This window comes from Falco naumanni, chromosome 4 (genome assembly GCF_017639655.2).
Source record: "Falco naumanni isolate bFalNau1 chromosome 4, bFalNau1.pat, whole genome shotgun sequence".
Taxonomy (NCBI): Eukaryota; Metazoa; Chordata; class Aves; order Falconiformes; family Falconidae; genus Falco; species Falco naumanni.
In genome coordinates, this window is record NC_054057.1 from 2,668,557 (window position 1) to 2,683,527 (window position 14,971).

At 45.7% G+C, this 14,971-nt stretch overlaps 2 protein-coding genes and 1 long non-coding RNA gene across 12 annotated transcripts in view; 1 reads left to right on the plus strand and 2 right to left on the minus strand.

Moving 5' to 3' along the window:
- Positions 1-3,669, minus strand: part of NOD1 (nucleotide binding oligomerization domain containing 1) — a 40,745-nt gene extending 37,076 nt beyond the window's left edge. For 2 of the 9 annotated variants that reach the window (XM_040591750.1, XM_040591749.1), the window contains exon 1: positions 3,066-3,416. The gene's annotated coding sequence lies outside the window, so the exon portion shown is untranslated. Of the gene's footprint in view, positions 1-3,050; positions 3,422-3,582 lie in introns of those variants that run through there. The other 7 variants (XM_040591743.1, XM_040591746.1, XR_005827519.1 and 4 more) reach the window with 6 other exon arrangements.
- Positions 3,670-3,782: 113 nt separating this feature from the next.
- LOC121087097 lies at positions 3,783-4,886 on the plus strand. Its single transcript, XR_005827524.1, has 2 exons — positions 3,783-3,908; positions 4,231-4,886. It is a non-coding gene; the product is annotated as an uncharacterized LOC121087097 (long non-coding RNA).
- A 735-nt stretch (positions 4,887-5,621) lies between these two features.
- GGCT (gamma-glutamylcyclotransferase) lies at positions 5,622-14,301 on the minus strand. Of its 2 annotated transcripts, XM_040591754.1 has the most exons (5): positions 14,098-14,185; positions 12,919-13,056; positions 10,523-10,668; positions 7,669-7,804; positions 5,622-5,783 (listed from the first exon to the last, which is right to left on the minus strand). In XM_040591754.1, exons 2-5 carry the CDS (start codon positions 12,937-12,939, stop codon positions 5,634-5,636), a joined length of 453 nt encoding a protein of 150 aa, XP_040447688.1. In that variant the 5' UTR covers positions 12,940-13,056; positions 14,098-14,185; the 3' UTR covers positions 5,622-5,633. The 2 variants fall into 2 exon arrangements, with proteins under 2 accessions (XP_040447688.1, XP_040447687.1); XM_040591753.1 differs by lacking the exon at positions 12,919-13,056 and having other exon boundaries at positions 14,098-14,301.
- Between the last annotated feature and the right edge of the window lie 670 nt (positions 14,302-14,971).

The window sequence follows — 14,971 nt, forward strand, 5'->3', positions numbered from 1 at the left end:
AACGAGCATTATCATTCAAGTTTGTACACTGAAAGGTATTTACACAGGGAGAAAGGGAAAGATTTGCAAGCTTGATACAATAGCTGAAACAGCTAAGGAGGAATGGAAAGACACAAGAGAGATAACTGGGCAAAGGAGGAGTCTAGTATGGGGAGATAACGGGAGAGATTCTTAAGGGGAAAAGCTTCCTATGTGGGAACAGAATGGAATTCTTGCTCCTGAGAAGAAAAATAAGAAACAATTATTTACTCAAGAGAATGACAGTGATGTTGGAGATGAAATTCAGTTAGCCATTTTGAGGACAACAGCTTCAGTGAAGCGAAGAATACAGAAAACAGACGACCAGAAATTAAAAAGAACCAGAGAGGAGTGTGCTCATCTGTCATTTGTAAAGGCAAAGGAGAAGACTGGGCCTTGGCCAAACACAGCGTCAATGGGGGCTGAAGTGACATGAGAAGCAACAGCAAGCATGGCAAGAGATCCACATCATAAGCCTGCACAACTGAGAACAACGAAGAGGAAGCAAGATGGGGATCAGGCCAGGGATAAGGAGGGAAATGAAAAAGGGAAATGAAATTTGTCATGGTAAGAGGTATGGTAAAAGTACCAGTGCTCACAGCAAGGTTTTGTATAATCCACGTCAATAAGCTGCAGTAGCGCTGATGGCTTCCGCCTAAAGGCACTGGCACTTTTATCTAGTGGTTCTTCTGGCTTCCCTCTACTCTCAGCATTGTGCAAGCATATATACATTTATATCTTTCCTGGCCCTGCCCTTCTCACATCCTCTTTTCACTAAGATCTCCTTGCTCTTCTAAAAAAATCTGCTATGCCTGCTCAACTTCTAGGGCTGCAAGTCTTCTGGCAGTGAAGAATACACTGGTTTATCACAAGGTCTTACCAAATGTAAATGCTGGTGAAAAAGGAGCTGAAGTATCATAAAGAATAGCTACAAACATTGCCACTTTTGGGTGAGCGAGGGAATTCACTCCTCATTAAGCTAGCTCCTCCCAAGGAGACTACACAGGATGAAGCAGTAAAGGCAATACAAGGAGCAAATTAATTAACAACTGTCTCTTAAAGCACCTGATTTAAGATCAAGGCAGGTATTTCCGAAGAGCTGAAAACTCAGTCAATACTACTTCTTCTGTAGTCTTGTCATTCTGACAAAAAATATTCTTCTAAATCAACTGTGGGGGAAAAAAAAGTCCTATGCCACCTACCTAGTTATCCACAGCCAGTTGCTGGAATACCTTCTGGATTTTCACGGCACCTAGTAGCTGGCTTTGGCAGGACCACAGCAAAGTGCACACACAAACCTCTGTGCTAGCCCAGGGCAGGCAGAGTCCCTGTTGGCATAGCCTGCTGTCCATAGTATTCAAAATGCAATTGCTCTTCAAGAGGTGGCTGTATGAAAATAGTACTCTGTTTCACATGAAAATCTGTGCTCCTTGTGTCTCCAAGTCAGATTTGTTTCCTGGGAAAAGCTATTATACAGTGCCAGCCACCCCACTGCTGGGTCATTACAGCAAAAGGAGAACTGGAGACTTTGCCATGCTTTTTCATTAATGATGGTAATCCAGACTCAGTCAAGCCAGTCTAAACTCAACTTTCTGCTATCACCAGGAGAAACAGAAAAGAGACTGATTTTCCACATCTTATTTCACACATGCCACAGCAGCTAGTCTTTGACTATAACAAATGAGTAAGACAGAATGGATTTCCACACAGCAGCTCTCACTTTTAAAAGAATTTCAACTATTTTACATAGTTCAAGAACAGTAAAAAATTTATAGAGATGAGACCAAATAGGCACATATACTACACAAAAAGTCTCCATGTTTTGATGAGAAGTAATGCAATATATTTCCCAGAGGTACTAAAAAATAGCCTTTTATTTTTATAGCACAAATGGAGCATCGGTAGAGCTTGTACGGAGTCCCTGTAGTGATCCTAAATGATTTTCTGTATCTATGAGTTAAAACACTCATCATACCCCAGTTTACAATCTTTATATAACTAGCACCATCGATATGATGTACATCAATAAATGCCCTGGGAGCCATACATTAACATCACACCAGGGTAAATCTATTACAACTCATGCGATTTTGCAGTGCCCTGGGGTCACCGAGATCAGCATCTTTCAGTGATTCCCCCTCTCTCCCCCACCTTTGACTGTAGCACAAGCTTTTGTAGCCATCCCTAGTTGCTTGAAGAGCAACAGATGTAAAAGAACACAGAAGAAATTATTTCTGCCGCCACCTGGTAAACTGACAAGCTTTTGTTTAAAAGGCACAGGCTTTTACAGAAATATTCATATCCCTCACAGGCTTTGCTGCTACATCTCCTAACAGCTTACTTTTAAAGAAACAGAACTTTATATACAACGTTTGGGGACGTTTTTAAGTAGTGGAGGAGAGGGGAAACAATTTACCGGTGTATCTAAAAAAATGGAATTGCTTTTCTACAATTATTTACTATTTTCACGTTCGACTTGCAGCGAATTAAAGTTGCAACCGATGGAATCATATTCGCAACTCTCCCGGCGCTACTTCCCCAGCTTTGTTATGGCCATTAGTAGCAACCCTAGTTAGTTTCTGCCACTCCACCTGCCGACCGACCGATCGACCGCCGCCGCTCGGCTGTGCCTGCGCATCCATCGATCCAGCAAAACGGGGTCCTGAGCGGGGGCTGCCCGAGGGCCCGGGGGGACAGGGTTAGCGGCTGGTGCCGCAGCCCCGCGGCCGGGAGGGAGCCCGCCCGCCGCCCCCCGCCCTCTCCCGGCGCCTTTCGCGTTGAGTGAGGCAAAGCGGCGAGGCCCAAACGGCTCCCGCGTGAGTCAGCGCACGGATGCGGATCCTCGGTCTGGTTTAATCCAGGGAAGGGGCTTTTTTAAACTGTTTTATCCGTCGCTTACGGGAAAGGCGAGGCGGGGGCAGGTAAGCGACACCTTCCAGCCGGCGCCTCCCGCCCGGCCGCGGGGCGCCCCCTCCCACCTCCTCCGCCCGCCGGGCCCTCGCCACCCTTCCCCGACGGCCTTCGGGAGTTACATCACCGGCCGGCACCTCTAACAGTATTTGTGCCTGGTAGCGTCGCCGTGTTTTGCTTCGCTCTGTTTCCCCCGCCGAGGAGCTACGGCGGTGCCGCTGCCTGTCCCGGCCGGCCCCGCTCCCCACTCTGCCTCACCCCGCCTGCCACACGGCAACCTCCTCCCCGAAGGCGGGAGTGGCCCCTGATGAAGAAATACGAAAAAAGTCCCACAACGTTCAATCCGGGAGCGCGGGAAGTTCACCAAGGGGCAGGCGCCAGCGGGAGCCGCCGGGGCGCAGCCCTTCCCTTCCACCTCACAGCCCTTCTTCACGCGGTAACACAGAAACTGCGGTTTACGAAAAGTAGAAACTTTCGATTTACGCCAACCCAGCTCTGCCGGCGCCAGCCGCGGGCCCGCCGCCTACCGCCCACCCCTGGGCCCCGTCCCGCCGCGCCGCCCGCTCCTCACGACGTGGCGGCCGCCCCCACACGCACGCAGCCGCCGGCCGCGACCCTCCCCCGCCCCTGGCCCTGCCCTTCCCCTCCACTCACCGCGGCGGCGAAGCGACGGAGGCGAGGGGGGGCGCACGGAGCGCCAGCCGGCCCACGGCTGCCTCCCTCCGCCCCGCACACGGTCGCTCCACCCCGGCGGGAAGCGGCTGCTCCCCACGCAGGCATGGCCGAAGGCCTTTCCTGCTTCACGGAAGCGGTCTTCTCCTCCCCACACCGGCACGGCAGGCGGCCGCCTCCCCCGAGAGGTGCCAGCGATCCCGCCTGGGGCGAAGGAGGCTTTCCCCCAGCCCTCAGGGGCTCCCGCCATTTTGCTCCCCAGGAGGCGGCCGCTGCCTTCTCTCAGTTCCCCCCAAGGAGCTGTCAAGGTACTGTTTTCTTCTCGCAAAACACCCATTTCAAAGCCCAGAGAAGCAGGGTAAGGGTAAAGCAAAAGAAGTGGTGCTGATGTCGAGGCGTGCGTTCATATGTAGTTTTGCCCTCCATACCAAAATTATATCCTTTAAAAAAAATGCAAATAGCCAATGGATGTTCCAGTTACATTCCTATGTCACCAGCTTATGCTTACATAAGCAACACTGATATTCTTGAAGCATGCATTGAATAGACAGGGGAGAGGTGTGCTAAGTGCAGCTTTATTTACTCCGACTAGACAGTGCTTATATAGAAAGCACCATGTTTTACTTGCAGACACCATGCCCAACTCTGGAAACAAGCATTATGACATCAGGACAGCACCTATGCATCACTAGCAGAAGTTTACAGAAAAATTTATGCAGAGAAGACATGGTAAGTCTGTTACTTTGTCATTTGTTTATCTAAGGCAGGGGTCCTCAAAATACACCCCACAGGCCAGATACAGCCCCCCAAGGGTCCTCAATCCAGCCCCCCATATTTACAGAACCCCCCTGCCAGAGGTTGGGGGGGGAAACCGCCAGCCCCCTGTTTAAAAGGTTTGAGGACCCCTGAGAGTCACACAGTGACATTGGCTGTATCTTACACTCCTCCGTGTGATACACCATGCAGAAGATAAGCCAAAGTTTAGTTGTTTGAATCTTCCAGGTTGTCAGATTTTCCATGTCCCCCACAGACTAACTACAGGGGTTGCCAAATACAATGAAGATAAAAGACTCTAAACCTTACAAGAGCTTTCAGTTTTGCAGGACCTGTCAAAGTTGTGGGGAAAAAATTGTTAAAAAATTAAGGAGGCCAAGTCTTTTTATCTGGGGTTTAATAGACCAACAAAGCCATGAAACAATGCACTAGGCCTCACAGGAGACTTCCCGATTTCACTGAACATGAAACCAAGGCCTAAATAAGCAACAAGCCAGTCGGAAAGGTAATTTTTTTAAAAAACCAACAACTTAGCATTATCTAAGTTCTTTGAAATCTGTTCGTTATACCTAACCAGTCCACCTATGACAATTACTAGACATAGAAAGGAGAAGGCCACTATACTCTGCATGACATCCTTTGCTGTATTTTGTCTTCAGGCCTGCCTGGGTTGCATTTTGGACTAACACTTAAAAACATGGAGATAGTTCAAAAAAATACTACTTTTCTTTCTTTTAAACAGGAACTCTATAGCTTCAGACAGGTTGGGCTTTAAACCATTAAGAAAAGCAGCAGAGGAAAAAGTTTAGTCAGGGTTTAGAGGTTTGAGTCTACTTTATATCTAAAAAAATCTTTGAAATTCTTGATACTTGTGTATACAACATTTAAGAACAAAGGGCCTGATCCTGCAGCCCCTACTTCTCAGAAGGCAATAGATGCCAGTACTCATCAAGATGGCCTTTTTCTTTTAGAAAAGGTCAGTAAACAGGACACAAAGCAAAAATTTGCATGCAGCACTGCATGACAATTACAGAAAGATAATTTCTAAATCTGCAAAAACTTCAGTAGGTACTCAAGCTATACATACAAAACAAAGAAGTTACCAATGTTGGTGTATTCAGACTGCAAATTATGCCTAATGGCTTACTGTAGATGCACAGCAAACTCATCTTTTCTTGATAAATAAAGAAACTGCTGAGCAGCACAGTGAGGAGAGGTATCTAAATAAAGGTGAACGGCCAAGCAAGTGCAGAGGTATTCTATGCAGAATTTATTTTCTTTGTTTTAAGAGCAGCTTCAATCTCTTCCATGATTGGCACCGGCCCTGCATAGTTATTAGTTTCAATAGCTTCTAATTTCTTCTGATAGTCAGTTGGCAAGCCATTCTGTTTCGCACCCATGCAGATAACCTACAATTAAAAAGGGGGGGGGGGGGGGGGGGGAGAAAAAAAAAAGCCTTCAATAATAGTGTTAGAAAGGACAGACTCCTCCAAACATTTACTTGTATGGGAAGAAACACAGTAACAAGAAAATTAATCCCAAACAATGCTCTTTGTACCTAGAAGATAGCCAAAGGCTTCTGGAAGACCACTGAAGACCTTAAAGAGTATCAACAAAATTATTCTGAAATGTTACTAATCTGCACAAGTCTGTACAATTAAGCTGTTATTCAGTTACTTCATTCTTTCTTTTAATGAGGATAAGAATTACTTTTTATGCCTTTATCCAGCCTTAGAATCACATCTAAGTGAGACACAGTATACATTACTGGAATTAGTTTTAAAACCAAGCTGTTGAAATCCAAAGCACAACACTGAATAACTAGACAGGTTATAGTAGTAACAGAAACATAAGACTTAGTGAAAAAACATAGATTCCTTAGAGTTTGTTACTGCAGCTTTCCTTCTACATATAAAATAAACTTAAATATTGGTGCAGGAGAAAAGAAGTGACAGTGAAAGGGAAAGAGGAAGGTTCAGGAGCCAAGGCTTGGAAGAGACACCAGCAAGTTCCCACACAGAAATGAACAGATAAATATGCAGATTTTAAAAGCTGACACTACTGTAAATATTCTTTCATGCATTCAACAGCCAGGAAATTCAAGGATAGGGTGTCTAAAAAGGATGACCTTTGCCACAAAAAGTACAGAACAGTAGATAGATGCACATCACTGTACGCCAATTCAGTCACCTATACTAAGTTTTTAGGCCGATTAATTTTTGCCTGGTTAACTTAAGAGCTGGGGGGGGGAGGGAAGAGGAGAACTAACAACTGCCCCTGACAACAGCAGCAGGGAATATTTAGCTGAAGTTGCCAGTATTGGATATCTGCTCTTACAGTATACTAGTGAAGATCTGTCTTGACAGAAAGCAGGTTGGCAGGGAGGAGGTTTGTGAAGCAGCAGAGCCTGCTTTCTAAGCAAGCTTTCTCTTCACAAGTCCTGCAGCAGCTGGCCTTAGCTATGCTCCTGGAAGCTGATTCATGGGAGTGAGTTCCTCAGTGCAGAGAAGGTGGTATGCTTATGATTTAACAAGCTTAAGCCCTGTTTCTTTGCTTTTGGTAGAAAAAGTCAACATGTTACAGTGATGTCTATCTACAGTTGCACAATTCCAGACATGCAGTCATTGTACCAGAGGTTGGGCCTGCATCAGATCTCACAAGCTAAGCAGGTCAGGCCTGCTGCGTGGCTGGATCATGTGTCTCTATAGAGTCGGTGTGTTGCAGAACAGTGTTGAAACACTTCTGCCTCACCAGCCATCAGGTGGGAACCCTGCAGTGTTGCTGGAATACACTGTGATACACTGATGATGCACCTGGTAAAAGGCAGCAGGTGGACTCTGTATTCAGCTTATTTTTGGGTATGAACTTTTTTATAAGTTCATAAGACAATAAGGATAATCTGTGTCCTTAAGACTACAAGCCAGGTGGTGTACTCTCCCCACAGAAGCTTCCCTCTGTCCTTTTAGTGGACTACATTAATTTTTCAGAGAATTGCTGCATATATGTAAACATCATCCTTCAGAAATCCTTGTGTCGGTCGTAACTAATTTACAAGTTAAAGGCTTCATGTAAGGCATAGCTAAGGCAAAAAATAAAACTGATTCAGCAGGCCTTTTAAGAGCTAGAAATCTTCTGTGAGCATCATTACAGTACCACACACCACATTATTATACCTTTACATTAGAGTTAGTCATGCTTTCCATCCACTGTAAACAAAGCATTATTAAATAGGACAGAAGTACTGCATTATATATTTCTGTTCATTCTTCCTAAATTACAGCGACACACACCTACCTTTTTATACTGAGGAGAAGGGGGACCACAGACATAGTCCTTCAACTGATAGCTTCGACAGGCTAGTACCTCTCCTGCTTGAGTATGGACATTAACTTCTATTGGGACATAAATGCCATCTTCAACTCCCTCTTGCCTGTAAAGGACATATATTCTTTTCATGCCAAATAGCTGACATCTTTCAGACAAACTGTGCAATTAAACATATGCATTCATTATAACAGATTTCAAGGCAGGGCACTGGTCTGTGCTGTTAATAAGCTTAAAGAAAAGCAAATAAAGCAAAACATATTCCAGTACTTTTTGTGCAAACTTGTTTCATATCCAAAAATAAGCTTCTAAAGAAGCAGCAGCATTCACTTTTGTCATTTCAGCTCTGTAAGAAAGATGACTAGTGGTTAACTTGCAACATTAGAGAGAATATTCCTTATGAATTAATTACTGTGCAAGTCTGGTAATCTGCAAGAGAAACACAACCAAGATTATCAGAATTAACGAGCAAGGCACATATCATTTGTTACCTTCCACTGAGATAATGAAACTATCGAAGTTTTATCTTGCCCACTGTGTTAAATTTGAATAAGGGGAAACTCTGCACAACACTTGTGATGCACATTCCAATGAATAATCCAAGACATCCTTTAATTTGCACAAGAGTTGTACAGCAGCAATGAGCTAAATCAGGGCAAAGAACATTTTGTTACTTTTTTATTAGCAAAATCATGCTGCCTTAGGAAAACAAAACCAAACTCAAGAACAAGGCTACTTGTCTTTAACCACTGGCATTTAGCCACCAATAAAAGTCTGAGGAAATAGTAAGAAGTAGATGAGAAGCTTAAGCGATACAAGCCAGACTTTATAGCACAATCAACTTCAGATGTGCTTTAGATATGAGTGATAACATGGGTTTTAACGCTGATTGTCAAAATACCATTTTGACATCTTATCTTTCTTTCAAAAACTTACTGCCATTTCAAGTTATTTAACATACGTAAGTATGTTAACATAAGTAGGTAAGTGCAAGTAGAGACTGGAAGCTAACTGCAGATTCAAGGCCAACAGACTGCAAAATAAATTACATGGGTGTGTGACAGCAAGAAAAATGTTACAGTTCAGTAACAATCATTGCTAGGACATCTAAAGAAAAGTCACAATTTAGTCTGTAACTTAGATTTGTGAAGTACAGAGGGAAAAAAAAAATATCTGACCAATAGACAGCACCAAAATGCATTTGAAGCCAGAGGTCAGTCCTCTAAGCAGAAGATTCCCCTCCCATATACTACACTGTTTTACTAGTATTTTGACTAACTATATTAGGTGTCAATTACACATTCCCTTTTCTGCTTCTGGATAACAAAGCACAAACTTCTTTATCATTCTACAGCATGTAAACAGCACTTCTGGAAATCAAAATACAAACCACTGTCCCCATAGTGGGGAGAAACACAGTGCTACTATCAGAGCAGATGCTGTAAGACAGGATCTTTATACTTGTCAAGTTTATGATTTAGGAAAGCATGCTAGATCAGATTTCAGTAGAAGTCAGCAGAAAGGGAGGCAGGAGGGACGTGCTAGTGTAAGCAACAGAGGAGGAACTCGGGAGATGACAAAGCTGGGACAAGTGAAGCTTTCCTCAACCAGAAGCATACCAACTAGATGCCCCTCCTGCTTCAGACTAACACTCCCAACCAGGACATGAAAGTTCTGTTAGCACGTATTCCCCTGATGTGCTAACAGAACTTGGGCAACAGTTTCTGTTGTATTTCAGGTTCACTATAGGCAATAAAAAGCAAGCTGGAACTTCCAAGTTTCAGGGCCAAGGTTATAACGACATGTCTACACAGCATGGTGCAGCCATAACCAAAATTGTAAGAGTACCAACGGCAGGAGAATTGTATTACTACAGAGCTTTCAGTGGGTTTAATATGCCCTGCCACCTTAGCCTCACTAGCCCACATTTCTACTGGAATTAATTGACAGAGATTAATTGCTCTGAACAAACAATCCTTGTGTACCATGTTGTGCAGGTACATCCCAAAAGCTGCAATAAGCACATGATACCAGCCAAAGTTTTGGAGATTAAGTTCTAAGTCCTTAGACCTTAGTCTAAGGTCTACCTTAGACCGTGCAAGAAGTTATGCTACTCCTCAGTTTGTTTACCTAGGTGGTCCTCCAGACTTCAGCCTGGGAACAACTTGCTCAGGTTGCCTTAGACTTGTCTTACCAGGCACAGGGAGAACATTCTCCACCATACATTGTAACGGTGCAGGCAGCCTCTCCCAGTCAAAGGGAGAACCACCACCACCCCAGCTCTCTGTTTGGATCTACCTTAGGTTCACAAAAGTTTGAATCCTTAGACAACATGCAAAATAACCTCCCCAAAAGGACCCTTTGTCTGTATTAAAGATCTCCTCTTCTGTAAAGTCTTGTCCTCATTCCTTCCTTTTCCACTACATTTGGAATCTACAGATGTATGGTGACAAACCCAAGGTCAATCTCAAAGGAAACTCTCCCTAAAGCAATGGGAAAAGTGCCACAGGACAAATACAGAGTTTAGAGCCATTTAAGGGACAGGAATTAAAAAAAAGGAGCCTGACCAATGTATCTGCTTCAAATCAAGATCCACTCCTTATTAAAATACCCCTAAGTAGCTTTAGCTCGAAAACAAAGACATTTTAATCACAAATGCATCAGAAGTCAATACACATACTGTGAAGTGAAATTCACATATTAAAATCCAAAACATCTTGATTCCAACACCAAAGCTTCCACAAAGCTCTTTACCAAAAATTAACTACTACTTTTTCAGTTGCTCTCTAAAGTAGTAGAAGACAGCAAAAGTTAAGTCACCTACTTATCCAGTGAACTTAAATTGCTAGCGTTCATTTTCCATACTATTCCCCATACTTCGTCTCCAGGACTCTGAACAATGGTAGCTGTACCTCCATGCCAGACAGAACTTGTCCTGCCTTGATGATGTCCAAATTCGAGCTTAAAATCCTGCAAATGAAACCAATGCAGAGAATCAATTTCCACTTAAGATAAGGGCTGTTGGCTATTCTTGACATGAAAGGGGCAGCTAAAAGTCTGCAAGTAGTCAGTTGGAGCCACAGGAGGAAGAACAGATAGGCAGGATCTGATACAGCTTCTCTCTCACGAGGGGCTGAAGTCAGCCTTCTCCACCTCCCCATGAGAAATGGCAGCCTTGTGACAAAGGGAAGAGAGGTCCAGCAGAGAGCACTACTGGTGAAGAGTCTTGGTCTGCAGAGACCTGGATCAACATCCAAACCTCTTATAAGTCTGGCCTAAACACTAGCTAACAATTTCTAGTGGTGGTAGCTAGAAGAAAGTGGAGGTAGCCCTTTTTCAAGGGTAGCACACATACCCAATTCTGCATAAACACAATAGTGCTGAAGAAACGTCAGCTTGACTTTTGTCCAAGTTGGCAGTGAAAGGATTGCTAATGTGCTTCCCATTAGAGAATCTGAAGGGCGCTTGGATGGGGTGTGCCACAAAGGAGGGAACTGACTACTGCCATCTTCTTGTTCCTCAGAAGACATGCCTACCTGGTGCCCATTCCTTTGCAGCTCTTGGTACTGTTATAGGACTTAAATGCTACCTTGCAAAGTCCAGGAAAATAGCAAGGGTAAAGAAGCCTACAAAACAGTGAGCTTTGGGTCTTGTCCTCATGCACTAATAGAACTGCCCAATTATAAAATACCATCCTGCGTATTTTCCAGTGTTTTTTGCCATCTCATCACTTAACTGGAACATTCTTAGGTATTTTTAAGTCAAGGTATATGCCTCCTTGAGTGAACTTACTCAAGTGTTTGCAAGTTTAAACATTTGTTTAGAAATCAAGTATCTCTTTTCTTACAAGTTACATCAAATATTGCTGTATAAGCAAAAGACAATAATGGGTGTTTGCATTTTTCCAGTCTAATTTCCCATCTGACTCCATACACTTGGTTTCCTCTCCTACTTGTTAGCCAATTTGTGGCTTCTTCCCTAGCAGCAGAGAAGGGAAAGAAAAATAACAAAAACCCCAACAAACTTGAAGGAAGACTACCTGCTTAATCACAACCACAAAATCCGGCAAATGCAAAAAGGATTAAGAACAAAAAAAATAAACCCCAAGCCTATAAAACAGCTTTGCTAATTTCTTATGATAACCTGCTTTAAGCTATAATTTTGATTTGAAATATATATGTGTGCATACTTATTAATATTCACTTTGAGACACATGACCTTTTCACTTTTTATTTTGTAATTAAAATTTTATTATTTTTATTTATAAAAATAAATAATTTTTAATTAAATTAAAAAAATAGTATTCACTTTGAGACACATATACCTAACAGATACAGGAAAAAGGTTGCAGAAGTCGAGCAGTTGGAGGCTAACACACAGAACAAATGCACTGATCAGAACACTGATCAAATATTTTTGTCTATGTGTAAGTGATAACCAGCAGCCTGGCAAAACTATACTGTTTACCCCATCAATAGTCATTTTCTTTTCCCATGAAGTGTCCCCCATTGAACTAATTTCACTAGAAAAATATTTACTTAGTCACACTAGTCATCAACCATTCATCAAACTGCTGCAAAATGGCTTTGCAATATTAGAGTTACTGGTTTACTGTATGAGGATGACTCTGGACTAGACCCTGCAGACAGTCAAGCCTGAGTAATTAGCACACAAGTAAACAGACAAGTCAAGTTACAGACTGAGGTTACAGATGTGGACAAGTGCTAGCAGAGGGGAAAAAAAAAAGCACCAGTTTTTATTTTACTGCTCCAGTTACATTTTCTTGGACCTGACTCGCACTGAATACCTGCAAGGAGGTGTATAAAACCATCAGGTACCACCCAGAAAGGGCAAGAGACAGCACAGAAATAGTGCTGTTAACTCCAATTCTGGATGGAGGAAACCCTATGCTAAGCAATGTGAGCAACTGCAGCAGGCACTGCAGGGAAGGGGGAACAAGCACACTAGATACTTGAGTCAAGAGCTTGGCCTTTGGCCCTTCTTCTAAGTACCAGCGTAATAGCCTTCCTATGCTTGTTACACATCCCATTTTTCACAGCTTTTGGCTAAATATTAACAAAGCTTTAAAAAAGTAAAACCAGAGGGAGGTTAATTTAATACTTTAGTTCAGCATCCAAAGTACTCTGCTTACAAGCCATTTTTCCTTTTTTAAGCCAATGTGGTACTACCATAGCGCAATTAACAGAAAACAGCTCCAACCTTTGTGCTCTTCACTCCCATGCATCAGTGATTTTCCAGCTTGAAGCAAGAGAGTGAAGCCACCCACTGTTGGGGGAAGCACAGTGCCCAGTCAAAGGCCGGCTAGAAAACCTAGCGCCTGACTGCCAGCTCTTGAACCTGCAGCGTGACAAAAGATGTTTACAGTGAAACCTGAAAATCTACCTGAAGCCCAGAAGGAAAGCTGAAGCATAGGGCTTTCTTTTATTGAAAGAGAAGCACACAGTACTGCTGCTTTCCTCCTTGCCTCCAAGGTCCGATCCTGCAAGGTGCCACGCTCTCAGCATGTTCAGCTCCTCAGTGGTACCTGTAAGTGCCTCACACTTTACAGGAGCAGGCTTCAGCTGCCAGACTTATAGTCCCAAGAGACACCAAGTATCTGGCTATAGGGAGGTTATTAATGACAAGCTTTTGGAACTTCTTCATACACTGTATGGTAAATCCTTTCCTGCCAGTTACCCCAAGAGAACTTTCACATCATCCTTAAGCGGCATCAGTCTATGCTTTGCTCCTCCAAGGAGCAGTTGTACCGATCTGTACATCCACAGCTTAATGAGCACAAGCTCATATTTCCAAGCCTGCATCAAGACCAAGTTGATGTACTATAACATTTAATAACCCCAGACCAGGGAAGAACTGGCAGGATGCGGGGAGCGTCAGCTGCAGTTGTGCCCTGCATCCCGCCTGACACACGGCACGGGGAAGGCTCCTCACTTGCAACCAGTGTGGCAGAAGGGAAGGAGGAATTTTGTTTTTTAGCAAAGCACCGTGCCTTTAGAACTACCAAAAACTTGTCCTGTAAGCTCGACTGAGCACCCGCTCATAACTCCGGGCTCATAACGCCCCACGCGTGGGGTGCTGGCTGGCAGCCGTACAGGCTTGGTTAAGCCCAGTAAGGGAAAACCCGCCGCGCCGGGACTAAGGCAGCCCCGCCTGCGGCGGCAGGCCCCGAGTGCTGGCAGCCCGAGGCATCACGGCACAGGCCGCGGCGTTAAGGACGCCAGCACCCCCCCCCACCTGACCTGTGCTGCGGCCGCCCCCGCTACCGGTAAGGAGGACGGGTCGGCCTGCAGCACCGGGCCGCAGGCAGCACAGCCCGGCCCAGGCGCGGCCCCGCACCGGGGCAAGCGCCCTTCCACAGGCCCCGCTCCCCGCACGCACCTGCAGGCGCGCCACGGCGCAGAGCGCCGCCGAGGGGTTGCTCAGCAGCAGCCGCTCCCGCAGCAAGTTGCTGCCGTACCCGTAGTACAGGAAGCAGCCGCCGTCTGGCTCCATCGACCCGCAACCGGCGCAGCCCGGCCCGGCCCCGCCGCCGCTTTAACGCCCGCCGGCGGCTGCCTGGGTGGGGCCGCCCGCCACTGGCCGGTGCCCGCGCCGCGCCCCCTCCGCGACTTCCGCCGCACGTGGAGGCGGGCTGCGGCGGTGCTGTGTCGTGGGGGGCGGGGCGGCACTGCGTCACGCGCGTGCGACGCAGAGCGGGGTGCTGAGGCGGCGGCGGGGCCGGCCGCGCAGGGCGGGCGTTTCGCGGCGGGGAGCGGAGCTGCCGCCCCGGGCCGGCCTCCGGGGCCTGGTGGGAGGTGCCGCCAGCGAGCAGAGCCCGCGGCCCCGTGTGCGCGGTGGGGAGGGGTGCGGGCCCTGCTGGCTTCGAGCCAGTGTATTTTGCTGCAGAGCATCTTGCCCGGCTCCGGGAGAAGTGTGAACAGCGGCAAATTGTAAATATGTCCCAAGAGAGTGAAATAGCGCAGCTTGCCCCGGCCGGGAGCGTAGGGAAGATTGGGCAGGCAGGGTGGCACAGCTGTGCGTGGAGGCGGTGCCCCTGCTCCCCGGCATGGTGGTGCTCGAATGGGGCAGGAGGAGGCCTTGCTGCTAGCTGCCCCATGCGCTCGCTCTTGAAGCAATGTATAGATACATATGATACAGTAAAACAGCCACGGAAGGCAGAGTTAAGAATAGTGTAGCAATTAATGGTGAGGCACTGTTCATTAATGCAGTTAAAGTAGCCCTTAGCCCATGTTGGCTTCCTGAAGGGAGGCAG

Coding starts and splice junctions, on each gene's coding strand:
- GGCT (XM_040591753.1), bottom strand. CDS start 14,211: ATGGAGCCAGACGGCGGCTGCTTCCTGTACTACGGGTACGGCAGCAAC. Junction 7,805..10,522: donor AATTTAAGTTCACTGGATAA/GTAGGTGACTTA, acceptor TGTCCTTTACAG/GCAAGAGGGAGTTGAAGATG. Junction 5,784..7,668: donor CTTCTCCTCAGTATAAAAAG/GTAGGTGTGTGT, acceptor TTTTAATTGTAG/GTTATCTGCATGGGTGCGAA.